Source organism: Myotis nattereri (genome assembly GCF_964212035.1).
Source record: "Myotis nattereri genome assembly, chromosome: 3".
Classification (NCBI taxonomy): Eukaryota; Metazoa; Chordata; class Mammalia; order Chiroptera; family Vespertilionidae; genus Myotis; species Myotis nattereri.
In genome coordinates, this window is record NC_138077.1 from 127173458 (window position 1) to 127193853 (window position 20396).

Consider the following 20396-nt stretch of genomic DNA (forward strand, 5'->3'; position numbering starts at 1 on the left):
TTTGAGTATCAAACGTTAAAGAATAAATTTATTTCTAAATTTGACAAAATTCAGGATAAATCACTGAAAGGTTGCATGCAGGCAGGTTCCTGCATTGTTAAACACACTTAAAACAGCTGGCATAGATAAAACAAAACAAAAACATAAAATCTCATTTAACAACCAAAATCTTTGTCCCTAGAGTTTTTGCAGCAAAACTGCTAGATTACTTCAATTCTATTTAGCCCTGCTCTTATAAATACCCCCCAAAACCATATTTACCTAAAAGAACATAAAATACACAGACTAAAAATTAGATTTTGAATACACAGAAAGGTAACCACAGCCAATTAAAAAAAATGGCTTCACTGAAATGGGAAAAATTAGAGATGCCATTATATCTAATATACGTATTTCTATCAAAAACTCTATTATGAAAATGAGGCAAAGAAAGTTATGGAAATTAACATTTAAGCACTAAGTACTTCTCTTTTAAAGAACAAGTGCTTATTAGTAACACTTATTGCTAATCTATATATATAAAACCCTAATATGCAAATAGACTGAACGGAGGAACAACCAAACGGGTCGCTATGACGTGCGATCACCAGGGGGCGCAACATGGAACATGGCAGGCGTTGGAAGCAGGCAGCAGAGCACGGAACATCGCGGGCGTTGGCCACAGCGGGATGGTGGGGCAGGTGAGCGGGGGCACCAGCCAGTTGCTGTCATCAGGGCGAGCCTCTGGTGGTTACTGAAAATTCTTTGCTCCCGCACGCCCTGGTCCTGCTCGGTGCTCACACCTGCTGCCAGTGCTGGAGCTGCTGCCTGCACCCGCTGCCAGCCCTGATTGCCCGAGGGCTTCTCCACCTCCCCCTGCTCCTGAGGTGTGATCAGGGCAGCAGCCGCTGCTCACACCTGCTGATGGCACCAGCCCCAATTGCTCTGTGCTGTCAGCGCGAGTGGTGGCAGCGGGAGTGGCACGATGGGAGGGGCCGGGCGGGGGCATGGAGGATGGATCAAGACCTGCCCCTGTGCCCACTGTAGCCTCCCAGCCCACAGTTCCTTTCAAGATGCACGAATTCATACACTGGGCCCCTAGTTTTAATATAAGGGTCTAGTGCATGGGTGGGCAACTTTTTGACTCGAGGGCCACAATGGGTTCTTAAACTGGACTGGAGGGCCGGAACAAAAGCATGGATGGAGTGTTTGTGTGAACTAATATAAATTCAAAGTAAACATCATTACATAAAAGGGTACGGTCTTTTTTTTTTAGTTTTATTCATTTCAAACGGCCCGGATCTGGCCCGCGGGCCGTAGTTTGCCCACGGCTGGTCTAGTGGATAGTAATATATTTGACACAAACCATGTTACACTTTCTCATGAGAGAAATATGAGTTGTTTTGCAGGGTCAGAGAGCAAAGTGAGATGAGGACAGTGGTGGAATTAGCTACCATGGTAGAGAGAGAAACCACGATTACAGTAGGTGCTCAGTGTCACCACTGTACTACCCAAACAAGAAAACAGAAGTTAGATAGAACAAATACAATCCAATTCATTATTTTTCAAATGAAAAGATACATTTAATTGTTAATTAGGAATTATCCTTACAGTTAAGAGTACTGAAGCAAATATAAAAGTTTCCATGCTTACAAATAAAATAACACATTCTTGAAAAAGTATAGTGAACAGAAAAATGAAAGTTTATGTCTGAGTTTAAGAAACAAGTGGCCCTAGCTGGTTTGGCTCAATGGATAGAGTGTCAGTCTGTGGGCTGAAGGGTCCTGGGTTTGATTGCAGTCAAGAGCACATGCCCAGGTTGTGGGCTTGACCCCCAGTTGGGGATGTGCAGGAGGCAGCCAATCAATGATTCTCTTTCATCATTGATGTTTCTATCTCCCTCCCTCTCTCTACTTTCCTCTCTGGATTCAATAAAAACATATTTACAAAAATAAAGCATTAAAAACAAAAGAAACAAGCATTCTAGTATAATTTAGAGTTACAATAAGAAGGTAAAGGTAACTCTGGAGGGTACAGACTGAGGACACTAATTGCACATGTATAGAAAAATCTAAACAAATCCAAGTCACATACCCAAGGTCTCACCTTTAGCTTTTATTTTAAAAGGTACAACAAACCAACCAACCAACAAACAAACATATAAATAAGTAAATAATTAAATAAAGTAAAAGGCACAACAAACCTGTAAATATACAAATTCATAGTGAAAGCAAGAAGTCACTGGATTGAACTTAAGTTAGTACTGTAACAACTTCTGAAGTATGGCTATAAGATTCGTTCACCTATAATTACCTTTCTAGATTCCAGGAGTTGATGAAGGCCAACAACAACCAAGAGCCCAAGACCAGCAAGGAACATATACATAAAGATTCTAATATAAAAGGAAAAAATACAAACTGGCTTAATTCATAGGAACTATCACAGCTTATTACAACTATAATTCTTGTTTAACTTAAAAAAATCATAGCTAATTACATCTACAGGGTGTGGCAAAAGTACGTTTGCAGTTGTGAGTAGACGCATTATAATTTATTAATCATTGTATTATTTTACATATGAACTGTAAACCTACTTTTGCCCCACTGTGTATAATGTTAACACTAGATAAGCTTTCCAAATAACTTGTTGGTAAAAGGAATAAAAGAATTTAATTCAATTTAGACCCAGGTAATAAGTCTTATAAATTTTTTACTTTATTTCTAAGAATTTAAAAAAGCAATTATATGATCCCAAATTAGTAAAATTGCTTTATAATAGTATTAAGTTTGTCTCCCTCAAATATTAGATCATTTTGCAGTTTGATTTAAAAGTTACTTTTGGTGAATTTCATCTAAGTATACAGTAAGAAATAACTCATCGTTTACAAAGAACACATTTTTTAAGATAAAATCTTATGATTTACATTTTCAATAGCAATTTTAGAGGCATGCAACTTAGATTAGGCTGGTGATCAGTTTAAGAGCATGGGGTGCAAAAGATTTTAGAAGAGGGGAAGGATGGAAAGCTAAAGCTATCTTTTTAAAACAAATTTTTGTCAATTTCAACTATCTTTCCTAACTTGGTATGAATAGCTATAAGAACCATCTAAAGTATAAATTTACATAGTTAGGATTACACCAAATCTATAGTCCATTTCATTTCCATCATTTAAGAAAAATAGGTTGATAGGAGCAAACCTTCAAGCCCTACAAGATCAAGATCTACAAATTTCAACTTTCACTTACGTTTCTCCATCTAAGCCATCCTCTCTTTCAATAATTGTAACTGTTTGATTGAAGACAGCATCTTGAAATACATTGCCCTGTTTACAAAAAAAAGAAAAATTCCCCCAAACTGAAATGCGTTGAAAAAAGGAAAGCCTATAAGAATTCTTAAAACCATTACTCTAAGAGATATATGATAGCTTTCTTATCACTTAGAAGACAAGACTCAGCCATACCTACTGGCATTAACTCGGTGTCAGGGATTCAACATTATGTTTGTTATTTTCTCCTATGAAATAAAAAATGCTTCCAATTTCACTAAAGTTGTCCCCCACTGTCTTTTGGGTTGGGGGGAAGGGAAGTTGAGGAATCAGGGAAGTAAAACAAAAACAAGATAAAATGTGCAGAAAGAAACAAATCCCACAGAACACTCTTATGACGAAAAGCCCTACGTTCTGTTGGTGTAACCTTCCAAAACAAGAAAGAGAGAGCATGAACATTTATAGAACAGCAGATTATTTTAGGAACTAGATCTAGACTTGAGCTCTGGCTGGTTGCTAAATGGTTAGTATCAGCTCACACACCAAAGGATCTTGGGTTCAATTCCCGGTCAAGGGCACATACCTGGGTTGCAGGTTCGATCCCCAGCCCCAGTCAGGGTACATTCGGGAAGCAACCAATCAATGTGTCTCTCTCATATTGATATTTCTCTCTTTCCCCTTTGCTCCCTCCCCTGAACTCTTTCTAAAAATCAATGGAAAAACTATCCTCAGATTAAGATTACCAGAACAAAAAAATTAGACTTGAACAAGTCAAATTCATGTTCTAAATTAACAATGGGTTGGAAATAAATTTATAATAAATGGGTGCTTTTTATTATCAAAATATTTTTCTGTTGTGATCTTGAAACAATTTTGTTAGTTCAACACAATTTCAGTTTTCAAATACATCAAAATCACTGGAACAATACATAGTTAGCCGTTTTCAGTGTTTGATTCTTTGCACAAAGGTAGTACTTAAAAAGTTACTTATTGCTAAACTGTAATTATAAAAGTTTTAGTTCAAAATCTTGCAATTGGCATTCTTCTGTTGACAATTCCAAGAATCAGAATACTGATGAAACTAATATTTAAAATGGAACTGAAACTACATATATGCCTGATAGATTAAGTTTTCTGTTTGAAATATGTAATTCTTCAAGTCACTTAACTATAAAGTTGAGAAAGTGTAATATGTTATTTTGAAGGAAAAATGAAAAACCTACTCTCTACTAAGAAATTTTTTAAAAAGAAAAACTTAATTGCAGCACCAGAAATTTAACTAAGATATAAGGAAAACATGTGGACACTACAATAATGAAAGGTTGACTAAGTTTCCAAAAAGGATAAAATTTCCTTCAATGGCCGAAACCGGTTTGGCTCAGTGGATAGAGCGTCAGCCTGCGGACTGAAAGGTCCCAGGTTTGATTCCGGTCAAGAGCATGTACCTGGGTTGCAGGCACATCCCCGGTGGGGGGATGTGCAGGAGGCAGCTGATCGATGGTTCTCTCTCATCGATGTTTCTGACTCTCTATCTCTCTCCCTTCCTCTCTGTAAAAAAATCAATAAAATATATTTAAAAAGAAAAATTTCCTTCACTGAAAAGGAAATGGGTTTAGATGTGCTCTTATCTGAAGGTGGACATAATAGTTGGGATCCAGAGGTGAGCTCCCAGTAGCACAATTGTGCTAGGTTTCTCTTATTCATTCATTGGATATATACCACAACATATTAAAAACCAGAAGAGAGCAGAGCTTCCTTAGGCTACTTGGATCTCATAAACCATAAACCTTACTGCTAAACCTGTATTAAAAATAGCAGACTCCACTGTAGCTAACTTTCCTTTTAAGATCCAGCTCAAGTCACTTCCACTTTAATACTCTAGCACCTCACACTTACCTCTAGAATGTATCACTTATCATGCTGTGATATAGCCTGCTTACATGCATCTCCCCCAGTGGATTATAGACTTAAAGACAGAGACATGCAATTTATCTTTGCCTCATTGGAGTTTTAACCACAAAATAGGCACGTGAATGAGTAAACACTGAATATTCAAATGTTAATTGTCCTCACCCATCTCTAACTAAAAAAAAGTTTAGAGGGCCTTACGTTCAAATCTTTGTAGTTCAGATTGATGACTAGACCAAAGGGTCGTCCACCCATCGGCTCTGCAGGAATGAAGGAGTACTCAAAAGTTGCCTGTCTCTGGGGTGGGACTACAGTGTTCAGAGGAAGAGCTGTGAAATTCTGGATATAAAACTGGTAGTCCTGCGGGTAACGGAATGAGGCATCTAAGGATTCAACAATAAAATCTTCTGTGCCCTTGTTTGTAAAGCCTACCAGGAATTTCACAATGTTATTTGCTGGAAAATCTGAAAAAAAAAAAAAGAAAGAAAGGAAGGTAGAAAGAAGAGAGACAAGATTAGAACATGCTCAAAGGGCATAAAATAAAAAGTATGACATTACTCATGGATTTTGGCACTCTTTCCCAATACATGTAGACTTGGTTTCAGAATCTCTTTCAATGGAGCATTCCAGTCATCCACTAACTAGTAACTGGTATATAAACTGAAACCCTTGTCTATACTCTAGCATTCCAACTTAAGAGCTGAACTGAGTACCTCAATTTCAGACCAGATCACATCCAAATTATGTGGTCTAAGAAAGAGACGTGTACTTTTAGTAAGATTATCTTGCAGTGAGACTATCTGTCTTTATGAAGTCACCTCCCACCCCCCAACTCAGTATATGTTATCTATGCAAATAATGGAAAGAAGAATGACAGATAATAAATTGGGAAGAGAGGGAATCTCTTAATAAATTAAACTTTTTGTAGGCAAAAAGTTGGAACATACGTAGGAATAAAATAGAAAACTTGAGAAGACCAAAAAAATTAGTAACTTCAAAATAACTCTTCAATAATTATACTGTAGTCTACAGAGCTAAGTTTCACCCAGTACAGCACAGGCTTTGGGGTCAGACTGATCTGGGTCTAAAACCCTGTCTACACACTCTATTTACTAACTGGGTAACACTGGACAAATTGTTAACCTCTCTAAATCTCAGTTTAGCAATAGTAACTAACCTCAGAGGATTTCTGTAACGATTTAATAATACATGAAAAGCATTGAGAACAATGCTTGCCATAGCCTTCATTAAATATAAGCCATTATTTGCTTTCTTTTAATGTAATCTAGGCTCCAACCAAGGCCTAATTGAAAAGATTTAATATTTCACTAATTTTTCCACTCAAAATACAAGTTACTTTACTGTGGCAGTTTGAAAACAGTTTAAAAACAGTTTCTTTTGAAAGAACATTTAATTTCTAGTTAAAATGGATAGTTTTTCTTTTCCTCCTTAATTTAAATGCCAGGAATAGTACCTTACAGACATGGGTATTCATACATATATACGAGGTCTTTTTCCAAAATGTATATTTAAACTTGCAAGAAAGGAAGATGCATCTTAAGCATTAATAACACTTCCCCAAAAAGTGACCTTGTTATTTTAAAAATTTCTACAGCTAAGTCAAAACTACTATTTCTCTATTACCTTCTCCTTTCACAAATAGGATAGTTGTATCTGCACTTGGTGAAGCTTCAGGTTCACCAGATACATCTTCTTCCTCTTTATCTTCTGCCTAAGAAAAACAATATTAAAAAGGGATTACTACAGGGGAAAATACCACCATATAAAAATGACTTCACTAAGATTTGGGACAAAATATTGCCTCTCCACGGCTTTGTTGGGATTAGCAGTGGTATGAATTTTATTGTATCTCATCAGTCAAAATAAAAAATTCTAGACAGTGTATCTTGAACAGAAATGTGCATACCAAATCCCCTGGGATTTTGCAGATCTGATTCAGATCTCAAGTGAAGCTTAAAATTCTATTTCTAACAAGCACTCAGGAAATGCTGATATTGCTGGTACTCAAACCACACTTTGAATTGCAAGGTTCTGGAGTGTGGGCTGGTATACTTTTTGGGTAAAGGACCAGGTATCAAATATTTTTGGCTTTGAAAATTATAAGGTCCTTATTGCAACTACTCAACTCTGTAGCTGCTTTCTATGTGGCTACCCTGTAAAAGCAGACACAGACAACACACAAAAGACGGGCAAAGCTGGACCTGAGGTATAGCCACATTTTGCTGACCCTGTTCTAGAACACCTTATTAGTCTACAAAGACTTCCATCCTGATTAACAGAACAGGACAGAAAAACTGTATCATTTACTATTTCAAGAAGATGCTGGTAAAGAAAATTTTCCTATGAGAATCTGTCATATAACTGGAAAAAAATGATTAAAAAAAAAAAAGTGACCAGATCATATTGGGGTAATGGAGATGCCCTAAAACTTGATTAAAGCTACACAATTTGGTGCATGTATTAAAAATCATTAAATTGTATGCTTAAAACAGATGAGTATTATGATAAACAAATCATATATATATGGCTAATATGCAGTGTCCCCTCGGGAGTTCAACCGGGAGGCCTGGAGTTTGATTGCCCGCTATGACGTGTGCCGACCACCAGGTGGCGGTGCGGAATGAAGAAAGGCCCCGGCCAGCAGCCGGAAGGCCTTGATCAGCCCTGATTGCCGGCCAGGCCTAGGGACCCTACCTGTGCACAAATTTCATGCACTGGGCCTCTAGTATCTCAATAAAGCTGTTTAAAAAATGTGAACAAAATTTAGTTTAAAACTTTAAACCTCAGTGCAGCATTTCTAGACCAAAGACAGGAAGGCAGGAACCACAAGCTATAGTATAAAGAGGAAAGTGTAGACTTGAGAAATAGTTAAGAGAAACCATTCCTAAGATTTGATTAATGAGTTGTGCAACAAACAAGAAAAGTAGCAAGGCACAAGCTTGAATCACTGGAGCCATTATCAAAACAAGAAATAGTTTATGAAGGTAGGATGGACAGTGTATACTGAATTCCAGTTTGGACATACAAAATTTGAGCATCCAGATGGTGCTATACCGCAAAGCGCTGACAATACAGGTATAAAGCTCAGTAACTGTAAAGTAGATGGCTAGAAATTAGATCTGAAAGTCATCAATATAAGCTGGTGGTGGCTAAAACCATGGGTTTCAGCAACATTAAGGGGGTGAGCAGAGGGAGGAGAGAGAAGGTAAGAGAGGCCAAGCAGCAGCAGCTAGGCAGGGAAACTAATAAGGTGCAATAAAAGTCAAAATGAAGGGACTCAAGAAAGGGGTAACGGGCCCTGGCAGGTTTGGCTCAGTACATAGAGCTTCGGCCTGTGGACCAAACACACCCGAGTTCAATTCAGTCCAGGGCAGACTCCTGCACGGCCGGCCCTGGTCTGGGTGTGTGCAGGAGGCAACCAGTTGATGTGTTTCTCTCACATCGATACTTCTCTTTGTCTTTCCTTGCTCTAAAAATCAATGGAAAAATATCCTCAAGAGAGGGAGGGAAGGGTAATGGGCCAATGCTAAAAATGGTTCAAACAGAAAAACAATGGCAAACAGGCCTGGAATTTGGCAATTAGGTCACTGATGACTTAGCAAGAACATTTTTAGCAGACACAGGTGACCAAACAACTTAGAGAAAAAAGTGACATGAGCAGAAGAGAAAAAATGTACGGTTTACTGTTTCAAGAAGCATGCTGGTAAAGAAAATGTAGAAAGGATAGGTGAATAATATACTTAGAAGTAGGAAGTGGAATATTTGATAGAGTCCATACTTCATGGCCTTTACTTTCTGACACTGAAGGCAACATTGCTAGTAAGACAGAAGAGGACTAATTTTGAATTTGAAAGTGATAAATGTTTGGAATGTTAGTTGTGAAGAACTGGAAAGTAGATGGAAGTAAAGGTAAACAACTCATTTATCTTATAGCCAATTAGCATATTATATGATATATATTGTTTAGTACCTGCTACCTGGTTATACTCTAGAACAGCGGTCATCAACCAGTGGTCCACAGGGTCTGAAAGGTTGGCGACCGCTGCTCTAGAATAGTTTGGCTATTACAGACTATCTGCAGGAGAGTCAAGAAACTCATAGTACTGTGGAGATGCCCTCTGCACCTGGAGGGCAGGCACGCAAGAAACTTTTCACTACATACCTTGCACATTTTAAGCTCTAATCCACTTGAATATATATATAGTATCTATTTTAAATAATAATACTAACATTTTGTTAGTGTTACTACTTTAGTGCTTGTTTCAATAAATATCAAAAAAAAAACTGCTATCAATTCTCTTAAGAAAAATACTTTCAAAGAATGATGACATTCTACATTGTAACCCTTGGTTTTAGAGACTAAAGAATAATCGAGGGGGCAGAAAAACCCAAGGTGACTTTAAAAAACAGTTTACACTGAAAAATTTTAAACCAATTACTTGTATCTAAACCGGGTGTTGGTAGCTCAAATCTTAGGGAAATCTCCTTTCTGTCCTTTGACTACAGACATAGTCCCAGTATCAAAGGATCCTCCCATATCCACCAATTCTTTGATGTCTAAGGCAGCTGTGTTTAAGTTGATAAGACAAATCTTGGGTAAGAACAATAACAGGAGAAATTCTATGGCCCTTAGTTCTGGAGGTAACTTTTGTAGCAGCTCTTGCCTTACAGGCCTATCTTTTTTTTTAAAATATATTTTATTGATTTTTTACAGAGAGGAAGGGAGAGAGATAGAGAGTTAGAAACATCGATGAGAGAGAAACATCGATCAGCTGCCTCCTGCACATCTCCCACTGGGGATGTGCCCGCAACCCAGGTACATGCCCTTGACCGGAATCGAACCTGGGACCTTTCAGTCCGCAAGCCGACGCTCTATCCACTGAGCCAAACCGGTTTTGGCACAGGCCTATCTTTTTTAGCCTGCAGGGTTCCCTACAAGTCTACTGCTGGTACCATCTAGTCTAAAGGAAGGAAACACTTACCCAGCATTTTGCTTCAATTTGCCCTAACCACTTTCTGATTTGAGAAAAGCAACCTAGAAAAAGGTACTAACACTTCTGAATTAACTGGCGAGGGTAAAGGGTGGACAATTTGAGTTATTCTCTCAATTATAATACTCAAGGCAAGGGAGATGATCAAGGGATAGAAAAGTTCTGCCTAAACTGAAACTGTAACAAAGATCCAATAGTTTCCTCTGCTACTCTTTCCTCCACAATAAATACATTCCAGTGCTAGAGATCCGACGTAATTTCAGAAAAGTGGTTATAACAATACTAGAGGCCCAATGCACAAAATTCGTACAAGAGTAGGCCTTCCTTCCCCTGGCTGTCAGCACTGGCTTCCCTCTGGCACCCAGGACCCAGTCTTCCTTCTGGCTACCAGCAGGCACCCAGGACCCGGGCTTCCCTAGCAGTCCCGGCTTCATCCGGAAGGTCATCTGATCTAATTAGCATATTACACTTCTATTATTAGAGATGATCTATCACTAAATTTCTGTGCATGCCCACATTTCAGAGCCCTAAATACCATCTCTAATCCTCATTTTCTGGATGGATTCTCTTCAGATGTTCATTCCAAGTTATCTTACCACAGCAGCACTTTTAGAAGAGTGAAGATTTTGTTACCATCACTGATGGAGGAATGTATTTATCTAGTTAAAGAAATGCATTGAATGAACTGTGTTGAAGGTGCAGAGCCCTAATATAAACCCCTAACGTATAGATATGCATACATGTGAAAAGCTTGACATAAGGTAATCAGTAAAGGTAGTTTTCTTAAAGGAGGGGGAATTAGAAAAGCACAAAAATTAGTAGGGGTATTCTATTCAAGTGAAACAATATGTGCAAATGCATAGAAATGGTCATTTAAACATCAACAAAATAGCAAGCAGATTAGCTTAGTTGGAAAGCATACTCCATAAAAATGAGGACAAAAAAAGGGAGCAGTATCTATATACAAGGCCAATTATTTTGATGCTGACATAATAGAAAAATAGGGACTTGGTTTGATCTCGAAAAAAAAAAAATCACACGATCTAGAATCACAAGTTTCTAGGTTCAGGTATGGCATAATGAAGAGAAAGAAAAAAAATGTGTGGCATAGATTACAGTAGTCCAAGAGAGGAAATGAAATTAGCTAGAAGCATGCTGCAATAATCCTTATTCTAGCCCAGTATTTTTACTGTCATACTATTTATACTAATAAAAGGATAATATGCTAATTAGACTGGGAGACCTTCTGGACAAAGCCATAGTGGCAGGGCCGAGACAGTGAGGCAGAGGCGGTTAGGGGTGATCAGGCTGGCCTGGGGGGGAGAGGAGGGGTAGTTGGGGGCGATCAGGCAGGCAGGTGAGTGGTTAGGAGCCAGCGGTCCCGGGATTGCAAGAGGGATGTCTGACTGCCTGTGGGCCTAAACCGGCAATCGGACATCCCCTGAGGGGTCCCAGATTGGAAAGGGTGCAGGCCTGGCTGAGGGACACCTCCCCCAACCCTGTGCACGAATTTCGTGCACCAGGCCACTAGTAATGTTGTAATAAAAGTGTCAGAGCTGAATGACTTTTAGAAATCTTCTCTAAGCCCTTTACTCTCACAGAACATACTGTATATAGTCTGCTCCTTACCCCTGGACACTACTCCAAGAACATGAGCTACATGACAGCAAAGAAAACACCTGGTTTGTTCACCCAGCATCCAAAACAGTGCCTGGCACATAAATAAATATTTGCTTGTTGAAAGAAAGAAAAAGGAAACTGAGACCCAGAGAGACAAGTTACCCAAAATCAGAAAGCTAAGTAGTACGTATCTCAAATCTATCAACAAATGGTCCACTATATTGTTACTCTAACAGAGTCATGTCCATATGATCTCCTTCCCTATTCCAGAAAATACTAATGATCCATCCCCAATGACTGGCCCCTATTATCCAAACTTCAATTCACACCAACCATAATAACAAGCCTCTAAAATCAAGAATTTTAAAGGCAAATTTATCTATAAAAAGGATAAATTCTAGGTATATATATATATATATATATATATATATATATATATATATTAAATCTTATATCACATTTACCAAATCTGTTGGTTCATCTTCTTCCACTTCTGCTTCATCATCTTCATCTTCAATTATTGAATCTTCCACTGTTTCTTCATCTTCTGTAAGATCTTGAGCTGCTGCTACTGAGCCTAACAATAAAATATAAAACAAGCAGTTACCTACCCTGGAATACTAATGTTTTTTCATCTCAAGAATACTGAACAAAAATTTCCCCTTGGAGCAGTTCAATCACACAGTGTACTTGAATGATGCCAGATTACAATGCATATAAGAATATTCAGCCCTAACCGGTTTGGCTCAGTGGATAGAGAGTCGGCCTGCGGACTCAAGGGTCCCAGGTTCGATTCCGGTCAAGGGCATGTACCTTGGTTGTGAGCACATACCCAGTAGGGAGTGTGCAGGAGGCAGCTGATCGATGTTTCTCTCTCATCGATGTTTCTAACTCTCTATCCCTCTCCCTTCCTCTCTGTAAAAAATCAATAAAATATGTTAAAAGAAAAAAAAAGAAAAAAGAATATTCAGCCCTAGCTGGTTTGGCTCAGTGGACAATGCATTGGACTATAGACTGAAGAGTCCTGGGTTTGATTCAAGTCAAGGGCACATGCCAGGGTTGCGGGCTTGATCCCCAGTAGGGGGCATGCAGGAGGCAGCTGATTGATGATTCTCTCTCATCATTGATGTTTCTGGCTCTCTTCCTCTGTAAAATCAATTTTAAAAAAAAGAATATTCATATTTTATCTTAGTAGTTTTAACAACTGCATATTAATTTTAATGGGAAATGCTGCTCAATTTTAAAAAGCGCCTAACAGTTGAAAAAATGAACTCCTGAAATTAAAGATGCCTTAAAGTTCAAATAAAGGACTTCAAGCAATTTTGTTAAGCAAATGAAGGAAAATAAGTGTTTCAAAAGAAATCCCAAAATTTAATCTGTCATTATCCATACAAAATAAACAAAAATACTCACGGCTAGAGAAAAACAGCAATCTAAATATCTAAGCAAGAAACTTTGTTATTAGAGTTGAGTAAAGCTCAAACTCTTAGAATTTGATAACATGTAATTCCTAGGAACAAAGATCTACATGGCGTTCATGTAAAAACTAGCTGGCATAAAACACACTATTTAGTAAAAAACCTATATTATTAACTTCAGGGTTGCGAGCAGAGAAAGCATGCACTTATTTTTGCGGGTGGCTTCAAACATGTTTTAATATACTTTTTTATTTCCCCTACACTTAATATGAAAATAAAAGTTAGGCATAACTATAATGCCAGGAAAGTATAAATCACAGTTTTATATGCAAAAGTATTCTAAATAAGTCACATTAAATCTATTTCAGGCAAGACCCTCAAAAGAAATTTCAAAGTTCTAGCGACTCTCCCAACATTTCTCAGAAAGAATGATGATGTGGCAGTTCAGGACAGGGAAAAAAATGTGGGAAAGGAAGCATGTGCATATGCTGCAACACCCAGGAGAAACAGCACACGTTAAGGGCCATGTATTTTAAGTCTTTTCAGTTCTTCTACCTAAACAAGTCATTTTAAAAAACTAGTTAAAAGACACCCCCCCCCCCAAAAAAAAAGAAAGAAAAAACCCTAAAGAAATGAAAAACTAGTAAGAAAAATATCTAGGTCTGACATAATAATTTAAAGTTGTACTTAAACTCAGGATTGAGACATAACAGCTTTTCACCCTACATTTCAGTGGATACTAAAGTATTTTAATGTTACCAGTAACATTTCTACGCCTATAAAATACAACACTTTTAAGTTTGAAAAGTTTTAAAGGAAACATCTTTTGAAAGAAAGGCCATTATTCACAACAAGTGTTTAAAGATACCCCGTTCAGTTTAGACACTGATGTTTCCTTAAAAAAAAAAAAAGTTTAAAACCTGAAAAAATATAGTAAGTAGAATTGGCAATTTTTGTTGAGAGAGAGAGAGAGAGAGAGAGAGAGAGAGAGAGAGGAAATCAGCAAGCAAATGGTAAGGGAAAAGAATCCCTCAACCTGCAAATGAATCCCTTAACAGTTCTGGTTACTTTTCATACTTGGTTTTCCATCCACTGAACAGGAACCAGTCACGTCACTTTTTTTCACTTGGAAAGCGGCCTGTGGGCACCTGTCACTATCACGCTCTTCGCTTCAGCTCGCTTCAGCTGATGGGAGCAGAATCCCAGCGCTCATCCAGTCAGACTACACTGACAGAGTACAGAAATCCAAGTTCATGGGAGAATCGGGGCAAGAAGCCAAGTCTACACATTTTTAATGTTCTGCCGTGTAGGTTATTTCCACCCCAGCTTAACCGTGGGGAGGAATAAACAAACCTGAATAAAACATGTAAAACTCGAATGAGACTATATATTTCCAGGACACGGTGCCAAGATACAAAAAAAAAATGGTTACAAAAAAAGAAAGGAGAGGAAAAAGGGGCCTAAGCAATAGACAGCCCACGGAGCTCCTCCAGATCCCCGCCTGGGAGTGCGGGGCCGGGCAATGGGGCGAGACCGGGGAGCCGCTCTGAAACCGGGACCCCCGGCAGCATCCCGGGCCGGGGCCGGGGCCGGGGCCGGGGCCGGGGCCGGGCCGGCGCCCGGGAAGAGGACCAGGAACGTGCAAAGCGCTCCGAGAGCTCAGGTGTTGAGAAACAGAGGCTTCGGCAAATGAATGAAGGGGACGCCGAGCGGGAAACGAAAGACACGTCAGCCCAGAGCCGGGGCAGGGGGTGGAGCGGCGCGGCGGCGGCCGGGAGACAGCGGGCCGCAGGGCAGGGGCTGCACGCGCTCCCGCGGCCCTCCGCCGCCCTCCGCCCGGGACCCGCCAGCTCCGACCCCAGCAGCGGGCGCCAGGCACTGCCCCGCGCTCCGCGTGGAGGCGGCAGCGGCCCCACCGCAGACTCGTCCCTGCGGTCCCGACTGCGAGCCGGGGGTCCAGGACGAGGTGGAGGGAGGCCGGCGAGCTGGACGCCGGAGCCAGGAGTTGCCGCCGCCGCCTCCAGCTTTAAACTTGCCGTCCCTGGCGGCTCCTTCCCGGCGAGCCCCACCGTCCCCTCCCCTCGCCTCACCTCCACGGCCGCCTCGGAGCAAGAGGGTGGCGGGGAACACGAGCAAGAGAAGCAGAAGCAGGCGAGGGAGGAGCCTCATGGCGCGGTCCGTCCGGTGCCCTGTCGCCGTCCGCGAGAGCTCTCCGGGGCTCCAGCGAAAATGGCGTTACTTTTCATCCGGGCTCCGGGCGGGGAGGGGCGGGGCACGTACCACGCACGGACCTTCGCCACGCCCCTTTCTGTGGCCGAGGCGCGCCATCCACGTGGCCGCCTCCAGGCACTCGGGTGGAGGGGTGCGGGGGTGGAGTCCTGGAGGTCACGTGGCGGGTTGCTGGGCCTCAGAGATTCCCGGGAGATCCCGCCTCCACCTGCCTTGCTGATGGCCACCTGCGGGTCCCACCCATGTTGCTTGGCTGATAGGGTGTGTTTTTTTTAATATATATTTTTAAATATATTTTTACTAGAGGCCTGATGCACAACAATTTGTGCACTGGGGGGGTGGGGGGAGGTGGGGGGAGGGATCCCTTAGCCTGGCCTATGCCCTCTTGCAGTCTGGGACCCATCAGAGGATGTCCACCTGCTGGCTTAGGCCTACTCCCTGGCAGCCCTCGGGGGATGTCCACTTACCAGCAGGGAGCAGGCCTAAGCTGCAGTCAGACATCCTTAGTGCTGCTGAGGAGGCGGGAGAGGCTCCCACCACCATCGCTGTACTGGCAGCCATCAGCCTGGCTTGTGGCTGAGCAGAGCTCTCCCTGTGGGAGCACACTGACCACCAGGGGACAGCTCCTGCATTGAGCATCTGTCCCCTAGTGGTCAGTGTGTGTCATAGTGACCAGTCTTTCCCAGTTGTTCTGCTCTTAGGGTCAATTTGTATATTACCCTTTTATTATATAGGTTAGAGGCTTGGTGCACATGTGGGGGCCAGCTGGTTTTCCCTGAAGGGTGTCCCAGATCAGGGTGGGGTCCCCACTGGGGTACCTGGCCATCCTGGATGAGGGGCTGATGGCTGTTTGCAGGCTGGTCAAGCCGCCCCCAGTGGGGACCCTCACCCCATGGAGGTTTGGCCAGCCTGGATGAGGGGCTGATGGCTGTTTTCTGGCTGGCCACACCCCCTTTAGGGTCAGGGACCCCACTGGGGTGCCTGGCCAGTATGGGTGAGGGGTTGAGGGCCGTTTTCAGGCTGGCCAAGCCCCATGGAGACAGAAGCTCCCAGCCTCTCCTTTATTTCTTTTTCATTATTATTATTCTGGGATTTATTTACCTTCTCTAATTGAAACTTTGTAGTCTTGAGTGGAGCTCAGAGCCCACCAGGGCGGGCAAGAAGCTTGGCTTCCTCCATCACCAGGGGCAACCCAAGCTTCCTGCTCACTCCATTTCCGTGGCCACGGCCGGCTGAAAGCAGGTATCTGGGGGTTATTTATCTTCTATAATTGAAACTTTGTTGCCTTGAGTGGAGCTCAGAGTCGGCCACGGTAGGCGGGAAGCTTGGCTTCCTCCATCACTGGGGCAACCAAGCCTCCTGCTTGCTCCAGCTCTGTGGCTGCCGGCTGCCATCTTGGTTGGGTTTATTTGCATATAGTCGCTCTGATTGGCTGGTGGTCATGGCTTAAGGCATAGTGAGGGTATGGTCAATTTGCATCTTTGTCTTTTATTAGTGTAGTTTGATTTCAAAGAGAAAGGAAGAAGGAGAGAAACATTAATAATGAGAGAGAGTCATCGATCAGTTGCCTCCTGCGTACCCCCTACTGGTGTCGAGCCCACAACCTGGGCCTGTGCCTTTGAAGGGAATCAACCTGGGACCCTTCAGTCCACAGGCACCCTGCTCTACCTATTGAGCAAACTGGCTAGGGTGCCATAGGTCTTTACACTGTAAACCAGTGGTTCTCAACCTTCCTAATGCCGCAACCCTTTAACACAGTTCCTCATGTTGTGGTGGCCCCCAACTATAAAATTATTTTCTTTGCTACTTTATAATTGTAATTTTGCTACTGTTATGAATCATAATGTAAATATCTGATATGCAGGATGTATTTTCATTGTTACGAATTGAACATAATTAAAGCATAGTGATTAATCACAAAAACAATGTGTAATTATATGTGTTTTCTGATGGTCTGAGGCTACCCCTGTGAAAGGGTCTTTCGACCCCCAAAAGGGTCACGACCCACAGGTTGAGAACCACTGCTGTAAACGATCTACTTATATAAAAACCATGGGTGTTCATCATGACCAGAACAGCAACCAAGCAGAAGGAAGTCAGTCCTGCAGGGGTTGTCTTGGCAATGGCTGCGCCCTCCCCCAAGCTGTTTCCTGTAAGGGCAGGGTTTGAGGCAGGAACCAGCCCTGGGAGCATGGAGGCATATCTTTTTTTTAAAAAAATATATATTATTTTTTTTTAAAGAGAGGAAGGGAGAGAGCATTAATCAGCTGCCTCCTGCACACCTCCCACTGGGGATGTGCCCGCAACCAAGGTACATGCCCTTGACCGGAATCAAACCTGGGACCCTTCAGTCTGCAGGCTGATGCTCTATCCACTGAGCCAAACCAGTTAGGGCATGGAGGCATATCTTTATAAAGTCTGCTGCACCAGCACGGACAGAGGTTAATTTGAGTGGGAGCAGCTGAAAGGCTTAGAAAAGACAGACAAGAGAATGAAAGCCGGGTCTTGGTGGGATGCTGCTTCTCAGAGACAGCGACCATGCCCACAGCCATGCCTTTATTTTATAGCAGATGCTTCAAGGCAAAGTAAGGGCATGACCAAAATGTTTACAACATTCTCCTGGGTTTCAATCCTACTCAACTACATGCACCTGAACTCTATCAAGCCTACATCACTCAGGCACATGGGCCATGTGTTCAGACCACAGGTTCAAGCTTACAACTACAGCTGTTGGCTATAATTGTGCTGGGAGGGCCTTGCCCTCCAAGCTGGGACTTGCATGTGGCAATGAGAGGACTGTGCCCTCTCATCAGTCCAAGGCTTGAACCTGTCCAAAACACTGTAGCGGCTCCCCACAATAAAGTTTTAATTCTGTTTCTTTGTTACTAATGTTGTGGCCCCACCCCATAACAAAGAAACAATTTCTGGAGGATGAGGCCCAGGAACCAGGATTTTTAAAAAGATTCCCAGATGATTCTAATGTGCTGTCAAGGTTGAGAACTACTGCTATAGATAATATTAAAAAATATCTAAACATGCAATTCTTTGTCCAAAAAATGAGCATGTTCAAAAATTAAGTGAAGAAAATTTGGATATACTTGATGGAGATTTTCACACATATTTGAGTGATGATTCCATTGATTCCACAGATGATGCTGTAAAGGAAAATTTTCCCATTGAATTTCTTAATAGTATTACTCCTTTGGGAATGCCATGTCATAAATTAAAATTGAAAGTGGGTGCAATCATCATGCTATTGAGAAATCTCAATAGTAAATGGGGTCTTTGTAATGGTACCAGATTTATTATCAAAAGATTACGACCTAACATTATGAAAGCTGAAGTATTAACAGGATCTGCAGAGGGAGAGGCTGTTCTGATTCCAAGAATTAATTTGTCCCCATCTGACACTGGCCTCCCATTTAAATTGACTTGATGACAGTTTCCCATGATGCCAGCATTTGTGATGACTATTGATAAATCACAAGGACAAACTCTAGACAAAGTAGGCATATTCCTACCTGAACCCATTTTTGCACATGGTCAGTTATATGTTGCTTTCTCTCAAGTTTGAAGAGCATGTGATGTTACAGTTAAAGTTCTAAGTACTTCATCACAAGGGAAATTAGTCAAGCACTCTGAAAGTGTTTTCACTCTTTTTTTTTTTTTAATATATTTTATTGATTTCCACAGAGAGGAAGGGAGAGAGATAGAGAGTCAGAAACATCGATGAGAGAGAAACATCGATCAGCCGCCTCCTGCACATCCCCCAGTGGGGATGTGCCCGCAACCCAGGTACATGCCCTTGACCGGAATCGAACCTGGCACCTTTCAGTCCGCAGGCCGATGTTCTATCCACTGAGCCAAACCGGTTTTGGCGTGTTTTCACTCTTAATGTGGTGTAAGGGAGATATTAGAATAAGTTTAATCACTTTATCAGTCATTGTTTGCATCACTGTTGTTTTCATATCATGTTTTTGTTGTTTTCATATCATGTTTTTGTCATTTTTATATCATGCCTCTATTGTTGTTATATCCTTTTGTTACTGTTTATTTATTAATAAATTTATATATGATTTTCATATACATTTTACTAATTTCCTTTCATCTCTCACACTTCTATTATAGAGAAAGGGCAAATAGCAATATTAAAATATCTCTGCTAATTAATTCCCTTTTTAAAAAATATATACTTTATTGATTTTTTACAGAGAGGAGGGAGAGGGATAGAGAGTTAGAAACATTGATGAGAGAGAAACATCGATCAGCTGCCTCCTGCACACTCCCCACTTGGGATGTGACCACAACCAAGGTACATGCCCTTGACCGGAATTGAACCTGGGACTCTTGAGTCCGCAGGCCGATGCTCTATCCACTGAGCCAAACCGGTTAGAGCAATTAATTCCCTTTTAATGTGCACAAATTTTGTGCACCAGGCTACTAGGATATAATAAAAGCCTAGGTGGCATCATGCCTTCGCATGACGCCCGCATGCGACGTCATCACAAGATGGCCACCACAAGATGGCCGGCAGGGGAGGACAGTTGCGGGCTATCAGGCCATCAGGGGAGGGCAGTTGGGGACAAACAGGCCAGCAGGGGAGGGCAGTGTGGGGTGATCGGGCCAGCAGGGGAGGGCACTTGGGAGTGACCAGGCCTGCAGGGGAGGGCTGTTGGGGGAGATCAGGCCAGCAGGGGAGCAGTTAGGGGGCAATCAGGCTGGCAGGCAGAAGCGGTTAGGGGCAATCAGCCAGGCAGGCAGGCAAGTGGTTAGGAGCCAGCAGTCCTGGATTGTGAGAGAGATGTCTGACTGCCGGTTTAAGCCAGAACCGACAGTAGTACATTCCCCGAGGGGTTCCAGATTGGAGAGGGTGCAGGCTGGATTGAGGGACGCCTGCCCCTGTGCACGAATTTTGTGCATCGGGCCTCTAGTAGGGATATAAGGAACATGAGCTGTCTGAATGTA

The 20396-nt window shown here is 41.8% G+C and overlaps 1 protein-coding gene across 2 annotated transcripts in view; it reads right to left on the bottom strand.

Annotated features, from left to right (window-relative positions):
• SSR1 (signal sequence receptor subunit 1) overlaps window positions 1-15464 on the bottom strand; it is a 42380-nt gene extending 26916 nt beyond the window's left edge. For both annotated transcript variants that reach the window (XM_081085707.1, XM_081085706.1), the window contains exons 1-6: window positions 15293-15464; window positions 12249-12361; window positions 6797-6884; window positions 5354-5616; window positions 3225-3301; window positions 2293-2371 (exon numbers count right to left, since the gene is read on the bottom strand). In XM_081085707.1, coding sequence (XP_080941833.1) covers window positions 2293-2371; window positions 3225-3301; window positions 5354-5616; window positions 6797-6884; window positions 12249-12361; window positions 15293-15371 — 699 coding nt within the window. In that variant the 5' untranslated portion in view covers window positions 15372-15464. The remainder of the gene's footprint in view (window positions 1-2292; window positions 2372-3224; window positions 3302-5353; window positions 5617-6796; window positions 6885-12248; window positions 12362-15292) is intronic.
• Window positions 15465-20396: the final 4932 nt, after the last annotated feature.